This window comes from Vombatus ursinus, unplaced genomic scaffold (assembly GCF_900497805.2).
Source record: "Vombatus ursinus unplaced genomic scaffold, bare-nosed wombat genome assembly UNPS02014173.1, whole genome shotgun sequence".
Lineage (NCBI taxonomy): Eukaryota > Metazoa > Chordata > Mammalia > Diprotodontia > Vombatidae > Vombatus > Vombatus ursinus.
This window is the reverse complement of record NW_020953951.1, coordinates 1,279,219-1,303,942: the sequence shown is the minus strand read 5'-3', so window position 1 is coordinate 1,303,942 and position 24,724 is coordinate 1,279,219. Positions and strand designations below refer to the sequence as shown.

The following is a 24,724-nucleotide window of genomic DNA, read 5'->3' as shown; positions in this document are numbered from 1 at the left end:
TTTAGTCCTTCCTAGTCTGCCAATCATTTCCTTGGTGGTGAATTCTGATGCAGAATAAGAGTAAGGTGGTTCTTCCCTTTCTCTACTGTCTGTTGTCATTATTCCATTTGAACAGTTGATCTGTCTCTTCTTTAATCTTTCTTTTGCCCCTAACCTAGCTCTAAAAAAAGCCCCTTTGCTGTCCTTGGCATTTTGCACCAACTTTGCTTCCCCTGGCACTAACCACGTCACTTCCATATACATATCCTTGATTACCTGCCTTCTTCCCATCTTCTGCACATACTCTAAGCAATCCAAAACCTCATCAACATTTGTCCTTCTTGTAGCACACTTGCAGCCCATCCAAACCTTCTTATTTCCTGTGAGTCTTTTTAAAATGTGTTTGTCAGCAAGCATTATTGTCTCATAAATCAGTGTTGAGTAAAACAAGTTTAAGGAATGGGTGGCAAGATAACCAACTTAGCAGTCATTCCAAGGACATTCAAGGATGAAAATAAAAGAAATATGAACGGAAGAAAAATGAAAAAGATATCCAAAAATAATTTTAACAAATAGTTTTCTTCATCCAGGACAATGAAACCATCACTCTTGACCCTAACATTGAAGTCCTGGACGTGCTTGTGAAATAATTGGAAGTGACAGTAAAGATAAGAAGACATCCAGATTGTTCATAGTTTATAGAGGATATCTGTGCTGAAAGCAGGAGAATTGTGAGGGCATTGAGGAACCAGGATACAAGTTATCTGGGTGTTTGTTTTGATACAAGTTATCTGAAGGAAGAGAAGATACTAAAAGCATTGGGGGGTGGGGGGGAAATCTCAGTCTTAACACCTTAGGCTTTATAATCTCAGGTGCTGAGCTAAGGGAGTCAGGAGACAGGGAAATGGGAGAGATCTTAGAAACCTCTTGTCTGTCCTTAAACTGGGCAGCCTTGTGGCAAAAAGTGCCTGAAAGAAGTAAAGTCGTGAGCCAAATAAGAAGGAAATTGTATAGGGGCATTGTAGACTACTGGACTAATGAAGGTAGAGAATGAATGTGTGGAAGATACTCCCCCCAGTTGGTTGTGCATGCACTCATTTGTACATAAATCTTTGCATGCTGTTGTACCACTTAGATTCTGAGCTGTTTGTGAGCAGGAACTTTGTTTTTATTTTTTTCTTTTTTCTTATTCCTAGTCTCTGAGCACAGCCTGGCATGATAGATTTTAGCTGAGTGGCCAGTGATTGGAGTCTTTTGACATTTTGTGGCTAACATGGCAGCACTTGGACCTCCCTCCTTATATCCTTTCCTCTCACTCCATGGCAGGCTCCCTTCATTTGCCAATCACACATTTCCTTGATGAGACCTTTTGCACCACTTCTTGACCTCAAGTCCTCATCATTGGTCTTGCTGAAGTTTACTTATGTCCACTATGTGTCTGCCCTTTTGTCCTCTGAGTTGTCCGTCATTTTGATTCTCCAGAAGAACTTTACCAGGTGCATAATGGTGTTAAAAAGGTGAGCTTTTGTGTTAGGGAATGGCTTACTATTGAAAACAGTGTATAATATCCCAGAGACAATAAAGCCTACTGTCCTACATTTCAATTCTGGGCCTAGCTCAATGTCCATCTAATGGGCCTATTTGATATGTATGTATATACACATACTATGCATAAAGACATCAGAGGGAGTGTTGGTGCATGCTCTTTGATTGTCCACTCAATGTGGCATTTGAAGCTGAGATACAACAAAGCATGGATTGATTCTCTGCTGCTTGAGTTCATTTTGGCCTAACAATTAACATCAAGGAAACGCAGGTGTTCCACCATCCAGCATCACACCATCCATACCTGGAACCATTAGTTACAGTAAATGGACAAGTTTAGAATACTGTGGATAAGTTCACTTACCTTGGCATCATACTTTCCAGGGATGTATGCATCAATGATGAGGTTGACCCATGCGTTGCCAAAGCTAGCTTAGTGTTTGGGAGTCTCCAAAGGACAGCTTGGGAAAGAAGAGGTAATAGACTGACTACCAAACTGAAGGTCTACAGAGCCATTGTGCTGACCTCCTTGGTGTATGTCTGTGAAACTTGGACAGTGTATCAGCACCATACCAGGAAACTGAATTGCTTCCATTTGAATAGGAAAATTCTGAAGATCACCTGGCAGGATAAGGTACTGGACACCAAGATCCTTTCTCAAACTAAACTGCTAAGCATTCAAACTCTACTGTAGAGAGCGCTACTCCAATGGGCTGGCCACTTTGTTCAAATGCAAAATGTACACTTGCCTAAAAGATTCTTTTATAGAGAACTCATACAAGGCAAGTGCTCACGTAGTGGTGTGGAGAAGTGACATAAAGACACTCTCAAGGTCTCTCTGAAGAAATTTGGAATTGTGTGACATGGGAGACACTGACACAGGATTGCCCAGCATGGTGTGTGTTCATCAGAGAAGGTGCTGTGCACTATGAGCGGAGCAGAATTGAAGCAGCTCAAAAGAACAGTGATATGTGCAAATTTAGAGAATCCACCCCAAATATCCACATGGACTATTTGTGCCCAACCTGAGCTCGTATTGGTCTGATCAGCAACAGCCAGACACGTTGAAACTTGACTCTTGCATAGTGATGTCATTTTGGTCCTCTTCAGGAGCGAAGGACAACCAACCAACCCACATAAACACATAAACGTGTGCATATCCATACATATGTAAATGCACATATACAATTCATACAAAAGTATATACACATGTATTTATATATATGTATATGGGTGTCTATACGTACACGTACACACACACACTTTCTCATATGCATGCATCACGGTGTAGTGAATCCAGAGCTGGCCTTGGAGCCAGGAAGAACTAGATTCAGCTCTCCCATGTATTTACTGTATGAGTCTGAGCAAGTCATGTCACCCCTCAGGGTCTCTGGCAACTATCCAAGGTGCTGATCTGCATCGGGAGAGAAAGTTCCTCAGCGTGATCTCCTTATGCTAATGAAATCCCGGGTCTGGGCAACACACACACACACACACACACACACACACACACAGATGCACATGCATGGACTAACTCAGTGATTTATAATCTGAAGAATATGCATCCTTTACTCACTAGGTTTCTCATTCATATTCTTTTGTTCATCTTCCCTAGTGGATTCACTTTAGGTGCTGAAGGCCGTTTTTCTCTGGCACTTTTCACAGGCTGCCACAGTAATGCAAGGGCTCAGTTTTTCTTCTTGCCATGTGTGATTTGCCTACCTCCTTTTCTAGTCATGCATGTACTTGGTGATATCATAGTATTCAATGAAATGCAGCATTTTCTGGTCTAACTCACTCCTTGGTATTTGAAAAACAAGCCAGAACTCCTTACAGCTCTTTTGACTGGATAGTATTTCCTCCAAGTCCTCTATGTTGCTGAGAAATCAAAATTATGTCTGTTAAAACATAAGGAACTTAGATGGAGATCTGGAAGGAAACCAAGAAGTCATCTAGTTCATTTTATAGACGAGGAAATTGAGGCCCAGGGAGGTTAACAGTCAATCAACAGCTTTTATTATGTACTTACTATGTTCCAGGCCCTATGCAAAGCACTGGGATACAAATATAAAAGTGAAACCATTCCTGCCCTTGCAGTTTGCATTCTAGGAAGATAGACAAGATGCACATATTATTATCCATGTAAAGCTGATACAAGCTAATCTTGGAGTCAAATCATCTAGCATTTATTAAATAATCAACATTTATTAAGCAGCTATTATGTGACAGGCACTATGCTAAGCAATGGGGATACAAAAAAAAGACAGGCCTTGCCCTCAAGGAGCTTCCAATCTATTGGAATGAGCAAACTAAAAAAAAGAATGCCACCATAAAGAACTATTATGAAGACAGGGAAGTTGTACACAAAGGCAGAAGAGAATGACTTGAAAATATCTACAAGAAAGCCTTAAAGAAAAACGTAATTTGAACACAAGTCTGACACGAATTCCTAAAGGTTTTTTTTTAAAGAGCTAAAAAATAAATTTAAAAACCAAATGAGAGCAGTAGAGGAAAAATGGGAAAAGAAGCAATAGTTAGGGAAAGAAAGGTATGAAAAGAGAGTTAATAGCTTGGAAAAATTGGTACAGAACCATACTAAAGAAAAGAATGTAAAAATTAGAGTTGGCCATATGGAAGCTAATGACCCAATGAGATATCAAGACATGGTTACACAGCAGTATGTCTAAAAACTGATCTGGAGGTTTTAATGCACTGCAAGCTCAATGAGTCAGCACTGTGATGTGACAATTCAAAAGCTAAGTCCACCTTGGGCTGCATCAAGAGAAGTATGGCTTCTAGGAAGAGGTAGGTGACAGTTCTACCTTGGCCCTGGTCACATTTCACCTGGCCTGAGCACTACAGTTTAAGAGCACTGATAAACTGGACGACATCCTGAGGAGAGCAACCGCAAGGGTAAAAGGCCTTGAGTCCGTGTCACATGGTGACCAGTTGAAGGAGCTGTGCATGTGAAACGGCACAGGGGTGACCTGCTAGCTGTGTACAAGTATTTAAAGGGCTGTGGAGCAGGGAACGGACTTATTCTGTTGACCTGAGAGGGCAGAATGAGAAGCAGTGGACAGAGGCTGCAAACAGGTAAATGAAGGATTGATGTTAGGAAAAAACTTCCTAATAATAAAAGCTGTCCAAAAGGGGAATGAGTTGCCTTGAGAGGTGGTGGGTTAGGGGCAGCTAGGTGGCACAGTTGATAGAGTACTGGCCTTGAAGTCAGGAGGACCTGAGTTCAAATCCAGCCTCAGACCAGACACTTGACACTTGCTAGCTGTGTGACCCCAGGCGAGTCACTTAGCTCCAAATGCCTAAAAAAAAAGATGAAGAAAAAGAAAAAGAGAGGTGGTGGGTTTCCCTGCAATGGGGTCTTCAAGCAGAGGCTGAATGACCACTGGTCTAGTACATCACAGTGGGGATTTCTTTTTAGTGAAGCACAGGGGAAGGCCCAACAAACAAATGTCATGATCCTGTGTTGTGAAATAGGGCTGTCCCCTAATGCACTGGGCCTGGGGCTGACATAGGGGGAGGAGGTATCAAAAGGGTGGGGAGAGTGGGGGCTAGGTCATCAGGCCTCAGTGAGAGCCTGCAGCATCACCAGACTCCCATGCAGTGCACAAAGTGAGTACAGAGCACTGGGGTTCCAGGTAAATTGGGGTTCATCTCCTGAGAGCCACAGTCCACACTCTTCCAACAGGCCACATGTGAGGGTCAAATTTTCATCCTGGCCCTGGACAAAGGACAGCAGCTTTGAAGGAAGGGAGAAAGTCCTCTTCTTGGTCTGATTGAAGTTCTCCTTCAGAACTGCCTTCACCTATGGGAAACAGGATCAGAATGAACCCAGGGTCTCTGGGGAAGAGCACAGGATACTTTCTAGTTTTCTGAGAAACCAGGGTCCTGAGAGAAGTGCTAGAGCAGACCCTTGAGGCAGCTGCATGACAGGCAGGAAACCCTCTGAGGTCAGAACTCATCCCATTGAGTTCTGGGCAGCAGGGCAGAGAAAGGGGCAGGTCATCCACATAACTGAAACGATCCCATTCTAGATTGCTCCTTCTCCCCCATTTCTTACTCATTCTCTAGACTGCCCATTCCAAGGCTTCTGAGAAGTTGTGCTGCCTAGCTTACTTCTGGGAAGGAAGCAGCTTTTCTTACCAGTTCTACCTCCTGGGACAGGATCTGTTCCTTTTTCTGTAGCAACTGGATCAGGAGTTGATGTTGGATGTCACTCAGGGCTGGGGACAAATCAATCAATCAGTCAATCACGTCTTTCCTAAATGCCTTACCAAGGGCTAGACTCTGCTAGCTGTTGGAACAACAAAAAGGGAATGGTCTCTGCTCTCAAGTAGCTTATATTGTGTAAGTATATACTTGATAGCACGTACTCACACACAGGTAAGTCCATACGCAGAGGACAAAGAAGGTAAATACAAAGTCATTTGCAAGTGGACAAACAGCTGTGGGGAATCAGGGAGCTAAGGATTCTAAGAAAAGGAGTTGAGGAGGTAGGTGCTTTCTAGGCTTTGCAGAAGCATGGAGAGAGGAGAAGAAATGCTTTATACAAGAAACAGCAAGAATGTAGTGTGAGAACCAGAGCAATAGTGTATAATGAGCCTGGAAAGGTCCACTGAAGGCAATGGTCAAAGGGCTTTAAAATGCTTAAAGCAGGAGTTTAAAGGGCAGCTAGGTGGTGCAGTACATAGAACACTAGTCCTGGAGTTAGGAAGAGCTGAGTTCAAATCCAGCCTCAATCACTTACTAACTATGTGGCCTTCGGCCTCAGTTTTTGACTCAGTTTCCTCAATTGTAAAATGGGGATAGTAATAGCCTCTACCCCCCAGGGTGGTTGTGAGGATCAAATGAGATAATATTTGTAAAGTGTCTGGCACATATTAGGTGCTATATAAACACTAAATAATGATAATGATGATGATGATGATGATGATGCCAAGAGAGTGGAGCTGCTAGAATTTCTTTTGCAGGGAAATGACATGGTTAGACCTGCTTTTTAGGAAAACTACTTTGGCATTCATGGGAAGGATGTATTAGGGGAGAGACCTGATATAGGAAAATCAATTAAGAGGATATTGTGATAGTGATGAGGGCCTAAACAAGGGTGGTGGCTGTAGGAGTAGTGAGAAGGGAATAGAGAGCAGAGAGGAAGAATTAACAAGACTTGAGAACTGTTTAGATACAGTAGGTGAGGGATGAATGGAGGATGATTTTCAGGTTTTGAACCTGGATTCTATTTTTTTCCTTTTTTTTTTCTTTTTCCTCTTTTTTTTTTTTTTTTGGCTAGGCAATGGGGTTAAGTGACTTGCCCAGGGTCACACAGCTAGTAAGTGTTATGTGTATAACACGAATTTGAACTCAGGTCCTCCTGAATTCAGGGCCGGTGCTCTATCCACTGCACCACCTAGCTGTCCCTGAACCTGGATTCTAGAAGGATGGTGGTATTCCTGAAAAAAAATAACAAAGTTAGGAAGAGGGATGGGTTTGGAGATAAAGACCTCGAATTCTATGTTTGGGTTATCATGAATTTCTGATGTCCACATGATATCATCTTTATAATACCTGTCAAATATCTACTGTCGTCTCCTCTGATGCTGCCACCACTCTCATACAGACCCTCATTGCCTCACTCTTGGACTCCTGCAAGAGTTGCTGGCGGGTCTGCCTGCCTCAAATCTCTCCCCACTCCCATCCATCCTCCATTCAACTGTTACCTCCATTCAGACCACCATTCACCTTCCTGCTCAATAATCTCCAGTGGCTCCCTATCACCACCAGGATCAAATAGAAAATCCTCTCTTTGGCATTTAAAGCCTTCATGACCCATCTTTTCCCCTTCCTTTCCAGTCTTCTCATACCTTATTCTCTGTCTCTTAATACTCTTTGGTCCAGTGGCACTGGCCTCTTTGCCTCCCATAAGACACTCTATCTTTTGGCTCTGGGTATTTTCTCTGGCTTTCCCTCATGCTTGGAATGTTCTCCTTCCTCATCTCCATCTACTGCCTTCTCTGGCTCCTCTGAAGCACAAACTAAAACACCCATCTTCTACAGGATACCTTTCCAAACCCCTCTTAATTCGAATGCTTTCTCTCTGTTAATTACAGCTTGTTTATACATATTTGTTTGCTTGTTGTCTCCCCCATTAGACTGTGAGCTCCTTTCTTTTTCCAATTTTTTTAAATTTTAAACTTAAATAATAAAACATAAGGGTACAATAAGAAAAGAAAAAGAAACATATTTTAAACTTAAATATTAAAACAAATACAAAATAAGAAAAGAAAAAAGCATTGCCATGTGCATAGTAGAACATAAGAGAGGATTCAAATTATATAACAATAAATTTCCATTTAAAGAAAGTCTATATAATAAATACTATGCATTGCATTCAGAGCTGTCCATTTTTCCTTTGTTTCCTTATAAGTTTTCTTTTGCTCTCTGCTGTGCACTTTTTATTTTGTTCTTTTCTTCCCCCTTCTCCCCCCACCCCAAAGGCTACAGTTAAGGACAAATGTGTGTATATATACATATATATATATATATACACACATATGTATATACATACATATATATATATATATACTGGTGCATACAAAGATATATAGATAGATAGATAGATATACATACATATACACATATATATACTTTGATATCTATAATCATACTTACATGTAAAATACATTCATATGCATCTATATAAGACTATACTGTACTTATTTGTCCTCTGTTTCCTGAGGGTGGATAACCTCTTTCTTCATAAGTCCAATATTTTTCTAAGTCCACCAATTCATCATTTCCTATGCCACAGCAATATTCCAACCTTATACTGTCTAGTTATTTTAAATAGTCTAAAACTATATTGATTAATATAACTGAAATACATTGTAGTTTCCCTATTTTTCTCTTTTGATTAAATCTATTTTAGCTTTAACTTTGTCTGAGATCATGATTACTACCCCTACTTTTTTTCCCTAATAAATTTTACTCCTGATGTTTATTTTATATTTGTGTGTCTCTTATTTTCTATCTCTCCTAACTCCTCTACTTTACTTCTATCTGCTACCTTGCCCTCCTATTACTTAACCTATATCCCCCCTCCCAGTACCCTTATCTTCCCATTCCCATTAATCTAAACACCCTTCTATATCCCCCTCTTATCCTGTTAACTCATTCTCCCTTCTAAAAATCCCTCCCTTACCCTCTCCCCCTTCCCTATCCCCTTGGGCTTTTATTTCTTTCTGAACTTAGAAGACTCTAATACCCTTCTAAATATATATGTTTTATTCCCTCTTGACCCTATTCTTGATGAAAGGAGGGTTCCAGAACCAACAGGCCTCCTCTCCTATCTAATTCTTCTGTGTCAGTCCTTCCTCTCATAGCTCATTTGTATAAGATAATTACTCCTTTTACCTTTTTCCTAAATGGTTTTACTTTTTAGAATCATATCATACTCAGATCTACCCCAATCTTTCTTTTGAACTACCTAATTATTAGTAACAATCTTAGACAGAAATTTTACATTTTCTCATATAAAAAGTAAAAAGTCTGCCCTCACTGAGTCCCTTGTAATTAGTTTTTGATATGTACCTTATACTTCTCTTGGATCTTTTATGTCAAATCTTCTCTTGAGTTCAGAATTTTTTTTTAAACAAAATCCTGAAAGTCTGGCATGTTGATAAATATCTGTCTCAGACTTGGATTCCTGACACTGTCCAGGAAGTGACAGTTCCTGCGGCTGAGGCTGAGGCTACCTCCCAAACCCAGAGCTTGCCGCTTGCTGTTTCAGTGGAGTGTGTGTAGAGGGGTTTACTCTTCAAAGGAACAAAACCTCCAACATGGAATTTTTCTTTGGATCTTCTCCCAGCTGTCCCAGGAGGACGACTGTTCAGCCCAAACTCTTGTTTGTTTCCACCCCTCTAGGTCTGCCGTGAGGTGCTATTTTGTCTTGTTTGTGGGGGAAATCTGGAGAGGTTGGATTTTTCTGACCTATTCTTCCATCTTCCCAGATTCCTCTCCTAGAATGTACATGAACTGTCTTCTACCTCTTTTTGCATCCTCAGGGTTTAGCACAGTGCCTGGTATGGAGTAAGCATTTATCTACTATTTGATTGTCCAGTAAGAAACTCTAGACTAGGACTGGATATAGGGATATGGGAGTCATTGGCAAGAGCTGAACCAAAAGGAAGCAATGAGATCACCAAGTGAGGGTATATAGAGAGAAGAGGGCCAAAGCCAGAGGTGTAGCGTAGTCCATGGTTAATTAAGTCCATTGGCACATGATGATGACCTAGTAAAGAGACTGAAGAGTGGCTAGATGGGCAGGGGAAGAAACAAGACATAGCAATTTCATGAAAACTCAGAGAGGATAATATATGTAGGAGAAGATGGTGGTCAATATTGTCAAATGCTGTAGAGGTTTAGGATGAGATCTGAGAAAACATCATTGGATTAGGCAATTAAGAGATCATTGGTAACTTTGGACAGAACCATTTCAGGTGAGTAATGAGGGTAGAAGCCAAAGTGCAAGGGAATGAGAAAGTGAAGGCAATGTATGGTGACAGCTGTTTCAAGCTGTTTGACTATGACAGGAGAGAGATACAGGCTTACAGCTGGATTAGGATGGTGGAGATTTCAAGAAATGGGGGAGATCTGAGTGTGCTCATAGGCAGAAGGGAAGGAATCTAGATAAAGAGAGACTGAAAATTAGAAGGAGAGAGGGGATGATCATGGGTCCATTCTGCCAGGAGACAGGAATGGACATCATCCACAAGCATAAGGGTTGGCCCTGCTGAGAAGGGCTTGATCTTTATCAGAGAATGGAGAATAGCGAGAAAAAATGGTGAATGATGTGAAGTGGTCTTGAGATGTAGAAGACAGGAGAAGAGAAAAATGAAAAATTGCCCCTAATTTTGTAGTGAAGCATAAGGAAACAAGGAAAGGTCCTTCATGGAGAGGAAGGGGGATAGGCAATAGTGTGGAAGGCTGGAAGAGAGATGGATTGGAATAGCCACTGTGGTAAATGCAAGAGCCAGCTATGGAACAGTAAAAGGATTGCCTTGCAGCAGTGAGGGCCTCATTTGGGATTATTATTGTTTAGTCATTTAGTCACATCCAACTTTTCACGACATTATATGGGGTTTTCTTGGCAAAGATATTGGAGTGGTTTGCCATTTTCTTCTCCAGTGGATTAAGACAAACAGAGGCTAAGTGATTTGTCCGTGATCACCTAGCTAATGAGTATGTGAGGCTGCATTTGAATTCAGGTCTTCTTGACTCCAGGCCCAGCACTCTGTCCACAAAGTCACCTAGCTGCCTCCCATTTGAGATTAAATAATATAAATTTGTAGTGGACCCCTTCAGTCTAGTTGTGTGAAATCCTATAGAATAGCTCAAATCAGGCATTGAAGAGACAGTGCTAATAAAGAACCAAGGGTATCAATCAATAAATATGCATCAATCAATGACTATGCCAGGAACTCTGCTGGGTACTAGGAATACAATGACAAAAGCAAAAAAATACCTGCCCTAAAGGAGTTCACATCCTAATGGGGTTGGTGGAGAGTGGGAAGACAATATGCACATCTATTGGTACATACAAGCTATAAGGAATAGAAAGGACTGGGATGGGGAAACATGGTAATGTTTTTGGGGAAGGCTCTACCAACTGTGAGGATCAAGAATGGCTTTATATAGAAGATGGTCCTTCAACTTGGTCTTTGGGAACATTAAGGATTCTAAGAAGTGAAGGTGTGAAGGGGATGACTTCCAAGCATGCAGAACAGCCAACATAAAAACAGAGAGATGAGAGATGGAGTTACATGTATGAAGAACAGTAAGAAGGCTAGTTTGGCTGGATTGTAGAGTGTATAAAGGGGAATAATGTGTAATAATGCTTGAAAGATAAGTTGGAGCCAGACAGTGAAGAGTTTTGAATGTCAAACACAACAAATATTTGATCATAGAAGTTATAGGAAGTCAGTGGAATTTACTGAGTAGTGACTGACACAGTCAGACCTTTACTTTAGTAAAAACATTTGGAAGCCATGTGTAGGATGGATTGGAAAAGTGAGACATCAGAGATATCAAGAGGAAATGACACGGTCAGACCATGTTTAATATGGGGGAAAAAGGAGAGAGAAGACTCAGGGGACACCAAGGTTGCAAACCTAGATGACTAGAAATATCGTGGTGCCCTTGAGAAATAGGGAAATTAGGAAGAGGGAGTGGGTTTTGTGGGGAAAGAGGAGTTCAGATTTTGACGTATTGAGTTTGAGGTATCTATGGGTTATCCAGGTCATGATGTACAATAAGCAGTTGGTGATGGGGGACTGGAGCTCAGGGCTGAGACAATGACTAGATATGCAGATCTAACAGTTATCTTCATACAAGTGTGAATTAAATACATGGGAGCTGATGAGGAACTACGTAGGATCAATGAGAAAGAGCTGAGAACTACTGAGGAATACTGTAGCACATCCCCAATCAGGATGGGGTCCTAATGTTTTCTGTTCTTGGGGAGTATGGGAAGGAAGGATTTGAGAAGAGAGAGCAACTTTCTTCTCATTGATGGATTTTCAAAGAGGAGTCAGTGCCATATGAAGGTGAGATGGCTGACTAGGGATCACAGGAATGGGCTCTGCCAATGCAGTATGTATGTATGGCTTTGGGCAAGCCACTTCCCCTCTGGGCATTTGTTTCTCCATCAATGAAAGAGGGAGGTGATTACCTGTCTCCTTTCCAGCTTATAGGGACAATGTAAGGATAAAAATGCACAGAGGATTTGAGGGGTTTTTTGTTGTTGTTTTCAAAAGAAAAGCTTAATCTAAAATCCCAAGCACCTCATATAAGAGATGAAAGGGTGTTGTTTTCTGAGTGTTACTGTCCCTGGTCTACTCCGCCCCCCCCCCCCCCCCCCCTGGTCCCATCATCTTTCTTTCCCTTCCGAGCCCCAAGGAGATAGAGGAATGCCCCTGCTAGTTCCTCCACAAGTTGTCCATTCCTGTCTTGTAGGTTACTTAGGATATCGCCTGTCATGCCCTTCACCTTCTGTGGGGGTACCCCAGTGTATAAACTCTGTTCTAGCTGTAGAAGAGAGATGAGAAGGAAGGTGAATGGTGAGAGTGGCAGCTTCCTGCCCAAACCAGCCCCTTGGGCTAGTATCCAGGCTTGTCCTGCCTGGGGAAACCTGGGATCAGTACATATGGGAGAGATCCTGAGCCCTGGGGCAAACCCTGGAAGGGTTCACTTATTAAGTGAAAAGTGGGAGGAGGAGACTCATGGATTCATATGTAGCCAGTTCAATTAGTTCATTTTACAAAGAAGGAAACTAAGGCCCAGAGAAGAAAAGATGGCACACAATGACCCTGGTGGAAGAGCTAGGGCTTAACCTGAGGTCCTTGGATTCCTTGTCCGGCACTCTCCACTGCACCATCCTATCAAATGAAGTATATAGCCAGGAGATATTTCCCCTTACTCTTCCCTTTCCCTGTTGGAATCCCTCAGGAAAATAAAGAGATTGAGCCCAAGGAATATGCATGGTGATAGGCAGAACTGGTTGGTGGGAGACTGAAGAGAGCAAAGAAAGGGATGAGCCTATAGTTAGACAGTAGAATAAACCAGGGGACAAGAAACCTTGAGGATTTCTTTTTTGCCTTCCTTTTATCCTAGAGAGGAAAGCATCCAAAGATTGAAAAACTCTAGAAGCTTGTCCTGGGTTGGCCTGAAAAACTATGAAATTGGGGCACCAGGGCACCGTAAGAGTGACTGAACAAAGGACTCCTGGTCAACTGACTTATACCACAAAGTGAGAGAGTCAGAGAGAGATAAAGAGATCGCCTCTCAAGTAGCAGGACCAAGACAAGATGTGTGGGACCTCAGAGGAGGCTAACTATTCCAAACTGTGGCTCTGGGAAGTTCCACACATCTCTAAAATTGGAGGGGAGGGAAATGTGCTTTCATGCCTCCTCTTGCCTCCAGGTCAATGGATTTTGTCACAGAAGGTCCAGAATAACCACTCACACTAATGAGATGTTCAACTAACCGTAAAAGACGTCTCTTTACACTCTGGTCCCTTTAATGTTCAAACACATCTCTGACTGTCAGGATGGGAACAAAGTATGTTTTTGAGGTTTTTAGTAGCTAAGTTTTGGATGATCTTAGCCATTTGAGTTGGGCACTTTTGTAAATATGGAGCTGCCTCTGGAGAAGTCCCCTGCAAGTGTGAAAAAGGTATTTACTTTCCTCCTGTCTAAGTTATACAGCACTGAATAGGGACTACTAGAACACTTCAGACCAACATGGATATAGAGAGATAGTCACTCAAGGGAAGAAGCATCTTCAAGGAGCATGGCCCTTAGCAGCAGTCAGATAATGGAGAAGAGCAGACCCTAGGAACTCAGCTTAGCAAGCCACACAACAGAGATGCTACACCCCAGGGGGTCTATGGGAAGATGCTCTGAAGTGATGAAAGTCTTACAGGCCCTACGGTACCTGGAGTTTTGTGCATTCTACACATGATTTACTGCCATTATGCACTAAGTTTGAATCCTCTCTTGTCATGGATACTTTGTGTATTTGTCAGAGATTGTACCTCAGGTTTAGTTGGAGAATGTTTTGTACCTACTGTTCTTGCTATGCCCCTGCAGGTTACTTTGAGTATTTGAGTAAATACCTCTGCTATATGATTGAGCCTACTGGCGGATCGTAAGTGGGAAGCATACCAGTAGGGGCTTGTGAGCTACAGAGTTAGTAGTTTATTCCCACAAGTTTAACCCTAGAACCTGAGGTAGCAGCCACCCAAGGGGACCCAGGCAACTCTCAAATATATTTGAGTACAAGTTGGGGAAGGAATACACAAAGAGTGTTGCACAAGAATTTGTTTATCCCTTTTTAAATAAAATTTTATTTGATAATGTGAATTGCCTGATTTCAATGGGTTATGTCAGGCTCACCATCTTTGGGAGTTACCATGCACATAGTTCCAGGGCTAGACCTATAAGTCAAGAGAGTGACAAAATACCTCAACAAGTACTGGATCCTTCATGTTATGAGAACGTCTTATGACAAAGATTAAACATAAATCATTAAAATTGGTAAGGAACAAAGAGATCATCCAGTCCAATTAGTTCTTTTTACAAAGAAGGAAACTGAGGCCCAGAGAAGAAAAGATGGCACACAATGACCTAGTGGAAGAGCTAGGGCTTAACTCAGGTCCTTGGATTCCTTGTCCAGCACTCTCCACTGCACCATCCTATCAAATGAAGTAATAAGTTTCTAGATCCTATGCATGGAAGAGTGAACTGTGGATGGAAATTTGAACTGGAAATCAAGATAACTCAATAGAAAAGGAAGGCATTTCACCAGGAAAAAAAGTGAGTCAAACAGTTGTTTTTGTATACTGCTAAGCAATCGAACATCTCTTTGGCAGATGTCAGGCTTCATAAGGATAGATTCTGCCAAGAGCCAATGGAGTCATTTTGACATATCCCTTTTTGTGTCCCTGAACACAATGACAGGACTGACCAATGATGGGACATTAATAGGCCCAGTCTAGTTATTGTGGAGTTGGCATTGGAAGTAGAAGAATGTGGAGGCTCCAGTCACTGAATGAGGATCCACAGGGTTTGGATGGCTCCCTAAGAAGGACAGAACAGCTGGACTAGAAGAGTGTTTGGGAAACGTAGGGAGATGGTTCTATCTCCATCTCTCCTCCTGAGTCCACAGGAGACCCTGATTAAGGGATCTGTATCCATCCGCTTTAAAACAAAGGCCGATTAAATGAACCTACAGGTTCTCCATCATCTCCCAGAAGGGACAGGAAAACCAGGGAATCTTACAGAGGTGAGGTAGAAAGAAGCCCATATCTAGTCTTACCACAAATCTCTGTTGTGCTGTTGAAGGAGGAGGAATTGTAAATAAAAGAGGAAAGTAGTAGAAACAAAGAAGAAGAAATCAAATTTGCAATTTGGGTCTGTGGATATTAGTATATTCATTACACATATCATATCAATTATTAGGAAAATCATAATTCCCTTCACAGTACTATTAGTCATGTATTCTCCACTGATATCCTCTGAGGTCTCATTGTAATAATAATGATGATAATAGCTGACACTTCAAGTTTTGCAAAGTGCTTTACAAGTATTATCTCGTTTTTCTTCTCAATAAGCCTGTGAGATAAGTGCTGCTATTATTATGTCCATTTTATGGATGAGGAGACTGAGGCTGAGGAAGATCACATGGGAGTATCTGAGGCAAGATCTGAACTCAGGTCTTTCTGACTACAAGTCCATCTCTCTATCTACTGTGCCACCTTGCTGGGTTATTGAGAAGGGCTTCTGAGGCTTAGCTAGCAGACAATCAGGTCTGGTTGTCCCTCCCAGGTTGGTAAAGCTTGGAGTACAGGTCTGGTGGCCAACTGGTACCATTTGCCAAAGGACAAGCCTAACCCAGTTCAGAGAGCATCATAATCAGTTTGGAAACACTTGAAGAATTTTGGGGGTCCTAACAACTTGTGAAACTGTTTACTGGGGGGGGGGGGTGAAGGTTCTGTATTCTGTCAGTAGAGAGAATCCATGTATGGCTCTTCTCATGGATCCTTTTTCTTAAACTATTCAAGTTTTGTCAGTCATGGTATCTGTATGTCACTATATAGTATGTACGGTAACCTGTATGAGGAGCTTTTCTTATTTAATTATTAATTAATTAATTCTTATTTAATTTTTGTACCTCTTCTACCACTGAGTGCAGTACTCTGCACACAGCAGTTGCTCAATAAATATTTGCTTAATTGAATTAGATGTAAGTAAGCTTAAGACAAAGGATAGCATTAAAGGGCTCAGACACAGATAATTCAGATATCCAAAGGTCCCCCTCTAAGAAAAAGACGAAAGAAGAATGACAGGAAGCACTGTGTTAACCTGAAGAAATCAGAGCCAGGAAAAAGGATGTAGATCCTTCCTGGGAATAGAATGAGTCAGAAAGACCTAAATTCAAATCCAGCCTCAGATACAGATTAGCTGTGTGACCCTGGGCAAATCACTAATCTCTGTTTAAGTTTTCCCATCTGTAAAATGGAGAGTGTAATAGTACCCACCTCCCATGGATGTTGTGAGGATCAAGAGAGATCAAAATATTTGTAAAATGCTCTGCAAATCTTAAAGTGCTCTATAAATGGGATTTGTTATTCTTATAAATGGCGACATGTGTTTCCTACATGTGTGCCTTCCTTTTATTGTACCCGCAATGCTCACCCACTCCTCCTACAGACACCACGCAGAGTTGTGGGAAAGCGTGCCATGGGTTTGTGGGGGAGGGAATATTCTGTAGCTCCTGTTTTTATTATGTTATCTTAATTCCTTTGCTTTGAGCTAATTGTGGCTACTGGCTGACTTTTGAGGCTCAGCTAGACGGGAGGTAGGATGGCTGATAATTTAAGGAGTGTAGACTCACAGGGTAACCCCTAGACCTGAGGGGGGCAGCTACTCTCTGGTGAGATCACTCAGAGTGGGTATTACATTAGAATGAAATCGAACTTGTCCCAAATATCTATAGATGAGGATTTTGTGAAAAGAAAAGCACAGGAACAATAGTTCCCAGGGTTTACCTAATACTTTACTGGCAACAGTCTTGTGAGGCTGGTAGTTCAAGTATTATCATCTCTTTCATTATTATTATTACTACCAAGAAATCATAATAGTAACAATAATAACTGATACCACCACCAACAACAATAATGAGAGGCTACAAAGTACAGTAGCTGGACAGCCAGCCTCAGCAGGATGACCTGGGTCTAAGTCAAGATGGATAGTTCTGGCTGTGTGACTCTGGGTAAATCACGTACCCTCTCAGTATCTCATGCAGTGTTCTAAGACTCTAAGTTGATGAGTTGGTTTGCATTGGACTAGGGAGGTCCCCTCCCAAAATGTCCTTCTATTGATGATTGATGATATCGCAGGACCAAAAGTAAAAGGAATAATAGCTGACATATATACAGGGCTCAGAGAGCTTCCTAAAATGATTAGATTTGAACCTCAAAATATCCCTGTGAGGTAGGTGCTGTTATTATCTGCAAGATCCAGAGAGTTCTATGAGGTCTGACAATGTACTTTTGCCTTGTGACCAAGAGAGACCAACACTTAGGGAAAGAAGCTGAGCATATTATCACAGGAGCAGAGCTAGAAACCTCTCAGAAGACAGAAGTCCTATATGGTTGAAGCTGACTATTTTCCAGAACAGCGTCTTAGAAACTTAGCGTATTTATGGTTCACCAATACAGTCTTTAGTCGAATTATTTCAAACCAGAAGAAAATTCTTAGTTTTGGGACCTTCCAAGCTATACTGAAAACCACAATTCATGTGATGTGTTACAGATTTGGGAAAAATAAAATGGGAATACTTTGTTTTTTCCATGTTTCTCTCTCCCCCTTCAACTTCAACACTTACTAGGTTTTAGAGGATTTTTTTGTTTTTATTTGTATTTTTTACAAATGGCAAGGATTGTATTCCTGAAAATATTTTTATATATATGTAAAAACTCTTATTTTATTATTTGTGTGTCAACTATACATTTTAATTGTTGTTTAGTCATTTTAGTCCTGTCTGACTTTGTGACCCCATTTGGGGTTTTCTTGGCAAAGTAGTTAGCCATATTTCTCTCAAGCTCATTTTAAAGATGAGGAAACTGAGGCAAATATGGTTAAGAGATTTGCCCAGGGTTACACAGCTGGTAAATGTGTGAGGCCAGATTAGAATTCAGGAAGATGTCTTCCTGACTCTAGGCTGGGCACTCTATCCGCTGTACCACCTAGCTGCCCTGTACATTTTAATAATGAAATGTAATGATTAAGAATAAAAATGATTATTAGTATTTTTTTTAAAAACCCTACTTGGTGAATAGGTTTCACAAAGTTTCTGTAGGCACAAGCTGCTCTACTCAGACAGTACTCAGTTCTTTCCCCCCACATAATTACAGGTTGACTTATTTCATTAATTGGATCTTGACTCAGTTCACTGCCCAACTACCTGAAACAGTGCAGCAATCACTAACTACTGATGCACCTGCTCCCAGGTCCCTGCACCTCAGCCATCCTTCTCAAGAACACGCTCCCTCCTCCAACTCCTGCGCTTCTCAGGGATTCCCTCAAATTGTAGGATCATAGGATCTAGATTTGGAAGGGTCCTTGGCATTCATCTAGTCCAGGTCTCTCATTTTACAGGTGAGGAAACTGAGGCCCAGAGAGCTGTGCTGACTTCCCCCAGATGACACAAGCTGTTAAAAAGAATACTCTGATAAGAACCCAGGTACTCTAACTCAAAATCCAGTGTTGTCCCTACCCTACCCTACTCTTCCCTTCTGTCTTCTCCTACCCTACCACCCAGCCCCCACTCCTGTAATTCTCTGTTGCCCTGACTTCTAGACTCTCACCATGTCTTCTAATTCCAGCAGATCCTGCTCACTCTGGAGGAGCCCCAGGAGAGCCTGAAGCAGAAACTGTTGTAACTTCCTGTCCAGCATGGTCAGCTGGCTTTGTTCATTCTCCACCTCAGCCTGAAGTTGCTCAAAGTCTAAGACTGTGCTGACTGTCGTTCCTCTGGAGGAATCTAGAAAAAACAAGACAAGTAAGGCTGGGATCACACCCCAACTCTCAGGACCTTCATCCCTGGTACCTGCCTGGGAAGTCTTTAGCCTCAGCAGGGTGCTGGAGGGGGTCCCTGCTTTGCACCCTCTTCAATCCAGGTGGACGTCCATATTCCCTGGCCTCAAGAATTTTATTCTGTTTATGGGGACCCAGGGAGAGGTCTGGGATCTCACTCCATCACAATAAGGAAGGCTAAGCACCTGCTCTATTCCCAGTCTCAACCACAGGTAAGTTAAATGATGTGCTCTTCCTTCCTTCCTCTAGAAAAAGGAGTAATGGTTGAAGAGTCACCCAGCACTTCCCAAAGAAAGAACTTTTTGTTTAGCATCTTTATCAATGATTTGGATACAGGCATCAATGATTTCTTTGATATTTCAGTACATCTGTAGCCACATTTCACTTATATGGCACTTTGGAAGTGCTTAACAATATTATCTCATTTGACATGTAGAACATGTAGAGTGAGAGAAACACTGACCTTCACAGAGTCTGGGGCTCCACTGAGGCAAGTTCCCTTGAAACCTGAGGCTGGGTACCCATGCCAAGGTCACCCCCAGCCTTTGGGGGCTCTGCCTCCACCCCTTACATAAACACAGTCCCTAGGAAGGGGCCAGGACCCACCTCACTGGTGCTGCTGTGAGAGAGCTATAAGCAGTGTGGCCTTGGCCCCGTCATTCCCTCTTGGACACTCCCTGGCCTGTGGACCCTGCCTCTGAATAGTTCAGGTGGGTTTTATCTCTGTGTTTCAGTTGGGAGAGGTAGAAGAGGTGGGAACATAGAACAAAAAAGCCACAAACCTGACTGGTACATTGCAGATTCTGTTCCTGAAAAAAGAAAATATCTGTTTCAGTCTTCAGAGGCCATCCATCCCCAGGATTCATCAGGAATCACAGCACAGAACAACACTGCCCAGCTTCAAATCAAAGAATCAAATCCACCCTGCACGTGTCCCTGACTCAGCTTGTCTTCCCATCCCTATGGTTCCTACCATCCAGTCTGTCAGGTGATTGGTTGGGCCAGTGCTAGACCTAACAATAGCAGCGGACTTATAGCTAGCGAGGGCTTAAAGTTTGCAAAGCACTTCTCATAGATTATCTCACTTGATCCTCACAGGAGCCCTGAGAGGTCTGGGCTACAGGTGCCATGATGCCCATTCTACAGATGAGAAGACTGGGTCTCTCAGAAATGTGGTCATAACTACAGCTAGTATATATACAGGGATTTGAACCAAGGTGTCTGCTGGCCATAAGTCAAGAGTGGAGCTTCTTCATCTGTGTGAGGAGGAACCTGGGAGGATTTAAGTGCATTATGAGATTTTCTATTAGACAAATATAAAGTAATATAAAACATGTAAGTTATGGTTGACATCTTGTTTAGACAGATGGAGGAAAAGTACCAGAGAACAACCTGACAAACGGGTAGGACCCAATATTTCTCTAAGGCTTTCATCTTTCTATCACCATCAGGGGGGCAGAGTGAATGGAATGCTGGACAGAGAGACAGGGAGCCCACCTATGGTCATTAACAACACTTGGACTCCCTATCACACAGGGCAATTGGGAGGTTCCAATTAGATAATGTACACACAGTGTTTTGCAAACTTTAATGTAATGCGTGTGTGTGTGTATACATTATTTTGTTGAGTTGTGTTTTCAGTTTTGTCTGACTCTTTGTAACCCTATTTGGGGTTTACTGGAATGGTTTGCCATTTCCTTCTCCTGCTCATTTCACAGATGAGGAAACTGAGGCAAGCAGGGTTGAGTGACTTACCCAGGGTCACACAGCTAGTAAATGACAATGGATTTGAACTCAAGTCCTCCTGACTACAGATCCAGCATTCTATCTAGCAGCCCATATACATCTACACAATGCATATCTTATATACATATGTGTAGATGTATATTGACATGTATATATACACATGTGAAAATATACATTTATAAACACATCTAGACACATATGGAGAATGTCTCAAAAGCTATTAAACTTTAAATTGCACAAAGACTTTTGAGGGCAGCTCTTTTAACCCAGTTTACCCAGTTTCTTCTTCTGTAAAAATCAGCTGGAAAAGGAAATAGCAAACAAGTCTAGTATCTTTGCTGAGAAAATCCCAGATGGGGTCACTAAGATTTGGCCATGACTGAAACGACAGAACAACAAAAAGACTTTTGGGACACCCTGATATTGACAATGGCCAATGAAGAAACTCCCTGTACCAGAGATTTGCCTGGGCACTGTGAAATGAAGTGTTTTGTCCAGGATCACACAACTAGTACATGTCTGAGGCTAGACTTGAACCCAGTTCTTCTGGATTTGGATGCCAGCTCTCTAGCCACTCCATTTCCTTCCTGGTTCTTATTATCTCCTAAGTTCTATCTCCTCCATCCTACATAGAGGGAAAGGGTACTTAGTTCTCTCTGGGGCCCACCTAAGCAGAATCCTCGGCTGAATCAAAACCAGAAAGGGTAGTTTCTCAATTCTAGGAAACTAAAAGTGTCCTTGAGGAGCTATGTGGACAGTGGTCCCCCTGGATGGGCTGTCAAGGGCTCACTGGGTCCAGGGGCTAGAAAGACAAGCAAGCCTGTCACTCACTTTTGAGTGGGAAGGTTTTCTGGTTCTTGTCGGGAAGTAGAAGAACACCTAGATAAAGAAAAAAAATGATTAAAAATGATAAAATTCAATGCAGTTGCAGCTATGGGAACAAAGGCATAGGGTTCCATTATTGGAGGGGCTATAAATCAGTGTAGCCTTTTTAAAAATTTAAATAGTAATTTATATTTTCCCCAATTACATATTAATCAAAATTTTGTAGCATTCATTTTCACAACATTTTGATTTCCAAATTTTTTTCTCCCTTCCTCCATCCCCTCCCCTTTTCTGAAAATGGTAGGCAGTTTGAAATGATTCATACATGTGCTATCATGTAAAACGTATTTCCATATTCATCACAGATGTGGAAAGTGAAACAGATGAAAAGGAAATAAAACCATGAGAAAGAATAAAGTAAGTGAAAAAAAAATATGTTTTGATCTGCATTCAGAGTCCATCAGTTTTTCATCTGGATGTAGATAACATTTTCCTTCATAAGTCCTTTGTACTTGTCTTGGATCATTGTGTTCCTGAGAAGAGCTGAATCTATAACCAAAAGGAGCACCTGGACAGCATCTCTCAAGGAATTATCAAGGAAAACTGCCCTGATATCCCAGAACCAGAGAGCAAAATGGGCATTGAGAGAATTCACTAATCACCTCAAGAGAGAGATCCCAAAATACAAACTCCAAGGAACATTATAGCCAAATTAGAAGACTATCAGGTCAAGGAAAAATTCTGCAAGTGGCCAGAAAGAAACAATTCAAATATTGGTGAGCCACAATCAAGATCACACAGGACTTAGCAGCTACAACAACAAAGAATCAGAGGTCATGGAACATGATATTCCAGAAGGCAAAAGAGCTAGGACTACAACCAAGAAACACCTACCTGGTGAAATTAAGTATAATACTTCGAGGGAAAAAATGATCATTCAATGAAATAGAAGGATTTCAAGCTTTCATAAGGAGAAGACCAGAATTAAACCAAAAATTTATCTCCAATGTCAAGATGCAAGAGAAAGTTAAGAAGGGAAAGGAAAACAAAGGATTCAGTGGAACTGAACTGTTTACATCCCTGCACGAGAAGATGATACTTGTAATTCTTAGAAATTGTACCAGTAATAGAACACATCAAAGGAATATACATAGACAGAAGGTATAGGGTGAATTTGAGGGAATGAAATAAAAAAATAACTAAGGGATGAGAAAGAGGAGTATACTGGGTACAGAAGGAAGGGAGAGGTAGAACTGGGTAAATTATTTCACATGAAGAGACAGGGAAAACTTATTACAGTGGAAGGGAAGATGGGAGGGTGGGTGATGGGCATCATTTAAATCTTACTCTCATCAGTACTGGCTCAAAGAGCCACAAGCAGTGGAATATAGAAATCTATCTTGCCTAACTTGAAAGTAAGAGGGAAGGAGATTAAATAAAGATGGTGGTGGTGGGACTTGCAGAAGAAAGGGCAAATGGGGGTGGGGGGGAGGAGGTGGTAGACAGAATCAAAACACTATCAGGGAAGAAAAGAGTCAAAGTAGAGAGAGAACAAATAGGAGGAAAAATAGGATGAAGGGAAATACACTGTTAGTAATTATAATTGTGAATGGGATGAACTCTCTTATAAAATGGAAGCAGATAGCAGAGTGGATCAAAAACCAGAATCCTACAATATGTTGTTTCTAAGACAAGTACAAAGGACTCAGAAAGGAAAATGCTATCCACATCCTAATTAAAAATTAGGATGCACTCTGCACTCTGAATGCAGATAGAAGTGTACTTTTTTCACTTACTTTGTTCTTCTTTGTGGCTCTTTTTCCATTTGATCTTTTCTTCTTTCACAACTGTGACTACTATGGAAATATGTTTTACATGATAGTACATGTATGACCTATATAAAATTGCCTACCATTTCAGGAAGAGGGGAGGCAAGGGAGGGTGGGAGAAAAATTTGGAACTCAAAATCTCATAAAAATGAATGCTAAATATTTTCTTGATGTGTAATTGGGGAAAAATAAAATACAATTAAAAAAATAAATAAAAGTGAACTTTCCTATTGGGGAAAAAAAGACCATATGTGTGGGGTAGAGAGGGACGTGGTCTCTGCGTATGTCATCTGCCTAAACAGTTGGGCAGCTGAGTTCCCCAAACACCAGGACATGTACTACAGTAATGCCCTCTCCCCTTCCCCACCTCCCTCAGCCCTTGGTAGGAGGAAGGTGGTTTATGGGGAATTTCCATTCTACCCATTCTAACCCCCACCCCATCCAGGTCCTTCTGATTCAACTTACACCAGTAGTCCCGGATAATCAACTTGGCAACTTGGAAAGCAAGTACACTGCCCCCAGGGACAGTCACTGCCTTCATTGTGTTCAAGCTCCCCTGACCCTCACCCTGGGGAGAGAAGGAAAGAGGGCAGGCATCACAGATCTAGAAGTAGAAGAGTCCTCAGAGCTCAGCTCATCCAACTCTCTCATTCTCAGGAAATCCCATCTCAGATGAAGGGACTTGTCCAAGGTCATACTGTTGGAATCTAGACTCGTGTCCTTTGACTCCAAATCCAGTGCTCAGATGTGGCTAGGTTTACAGCAGGGATCTGAGGATTAGGGAGTGGAGGAGAGGGAGGAGCAGAAGTCAGGATGGAGGCTGGGTAGGAGTCAGCCCCCAGTTCTCTGTGATGGGGAGAGGGAATGAGAAGAAATAGTAGGCAGGAACAGAGGCTTTGAGCTCCAACCTGGGTTGGGTCTTGTCAGATGCAGCTGTGACTGAGGACAACAATCCTCTCTCAGTTATTTGCAGGTGTCCCCTAAGCCATTTCCCTACAGCTTTTCAACCCCAGGCTGGCTCCCTCCAATGTGTGTGTGTGTGTGTGTGTGGGTGTGGGTGCGGGTGTGGGTGTGGGTGTGGGGGTGCGTGCTTCCTCATCAGACAGTCCTGGGAAGTCTCATCACATTTAAAGG

The 24,724-nt window shown here is 41.9% G+C and overlaps 1 protein-coding gene across 1 annotated transcript in view; it reads right to left on the bottom strand.

Moving 5' to 3' along the window:
• Positions 1–4,804: 4,804 nt before the first annotated feature.
• Positions 4,805–24,724, bottom strand: part of LOC114041429 (gasdermin-D-like) — a 35,900-nt gene continuing 15,980 nt past the window's right edge. The window contains exons 4-10 of the mRNA XM_027859883.1: positions 20,276–20,330; positions 20,164–20,197; positions 19,973–19,999; positions 18,962–19,137; positions 12,477–12,618; positions 5,683–5,765; positions 4,805–5,344 (exon numbers count right to left, since the gene is read on the bottom strand). Of these exons, the coding sequence (XP_027715684.1) occupies positions 5,099–5,344; positions 5,683–5,765; positions 12,477–12,618; positions 18,962–19,137; positions 19,973–19,999; positions 20,164–20,197; positions 20,276–20,330 (763 nt within the window). The 3' untranslated portion in view covers positions 4,805–5,098. The remainder of the gene's footprint in view (positions 5,345–5,682; positions 5,766–12,476; positions 12,619–18,961; positions 19,138–19,972; positions 20,000–20,163; positions 20,198–20,275; positions 20,331–24,724) is intronic.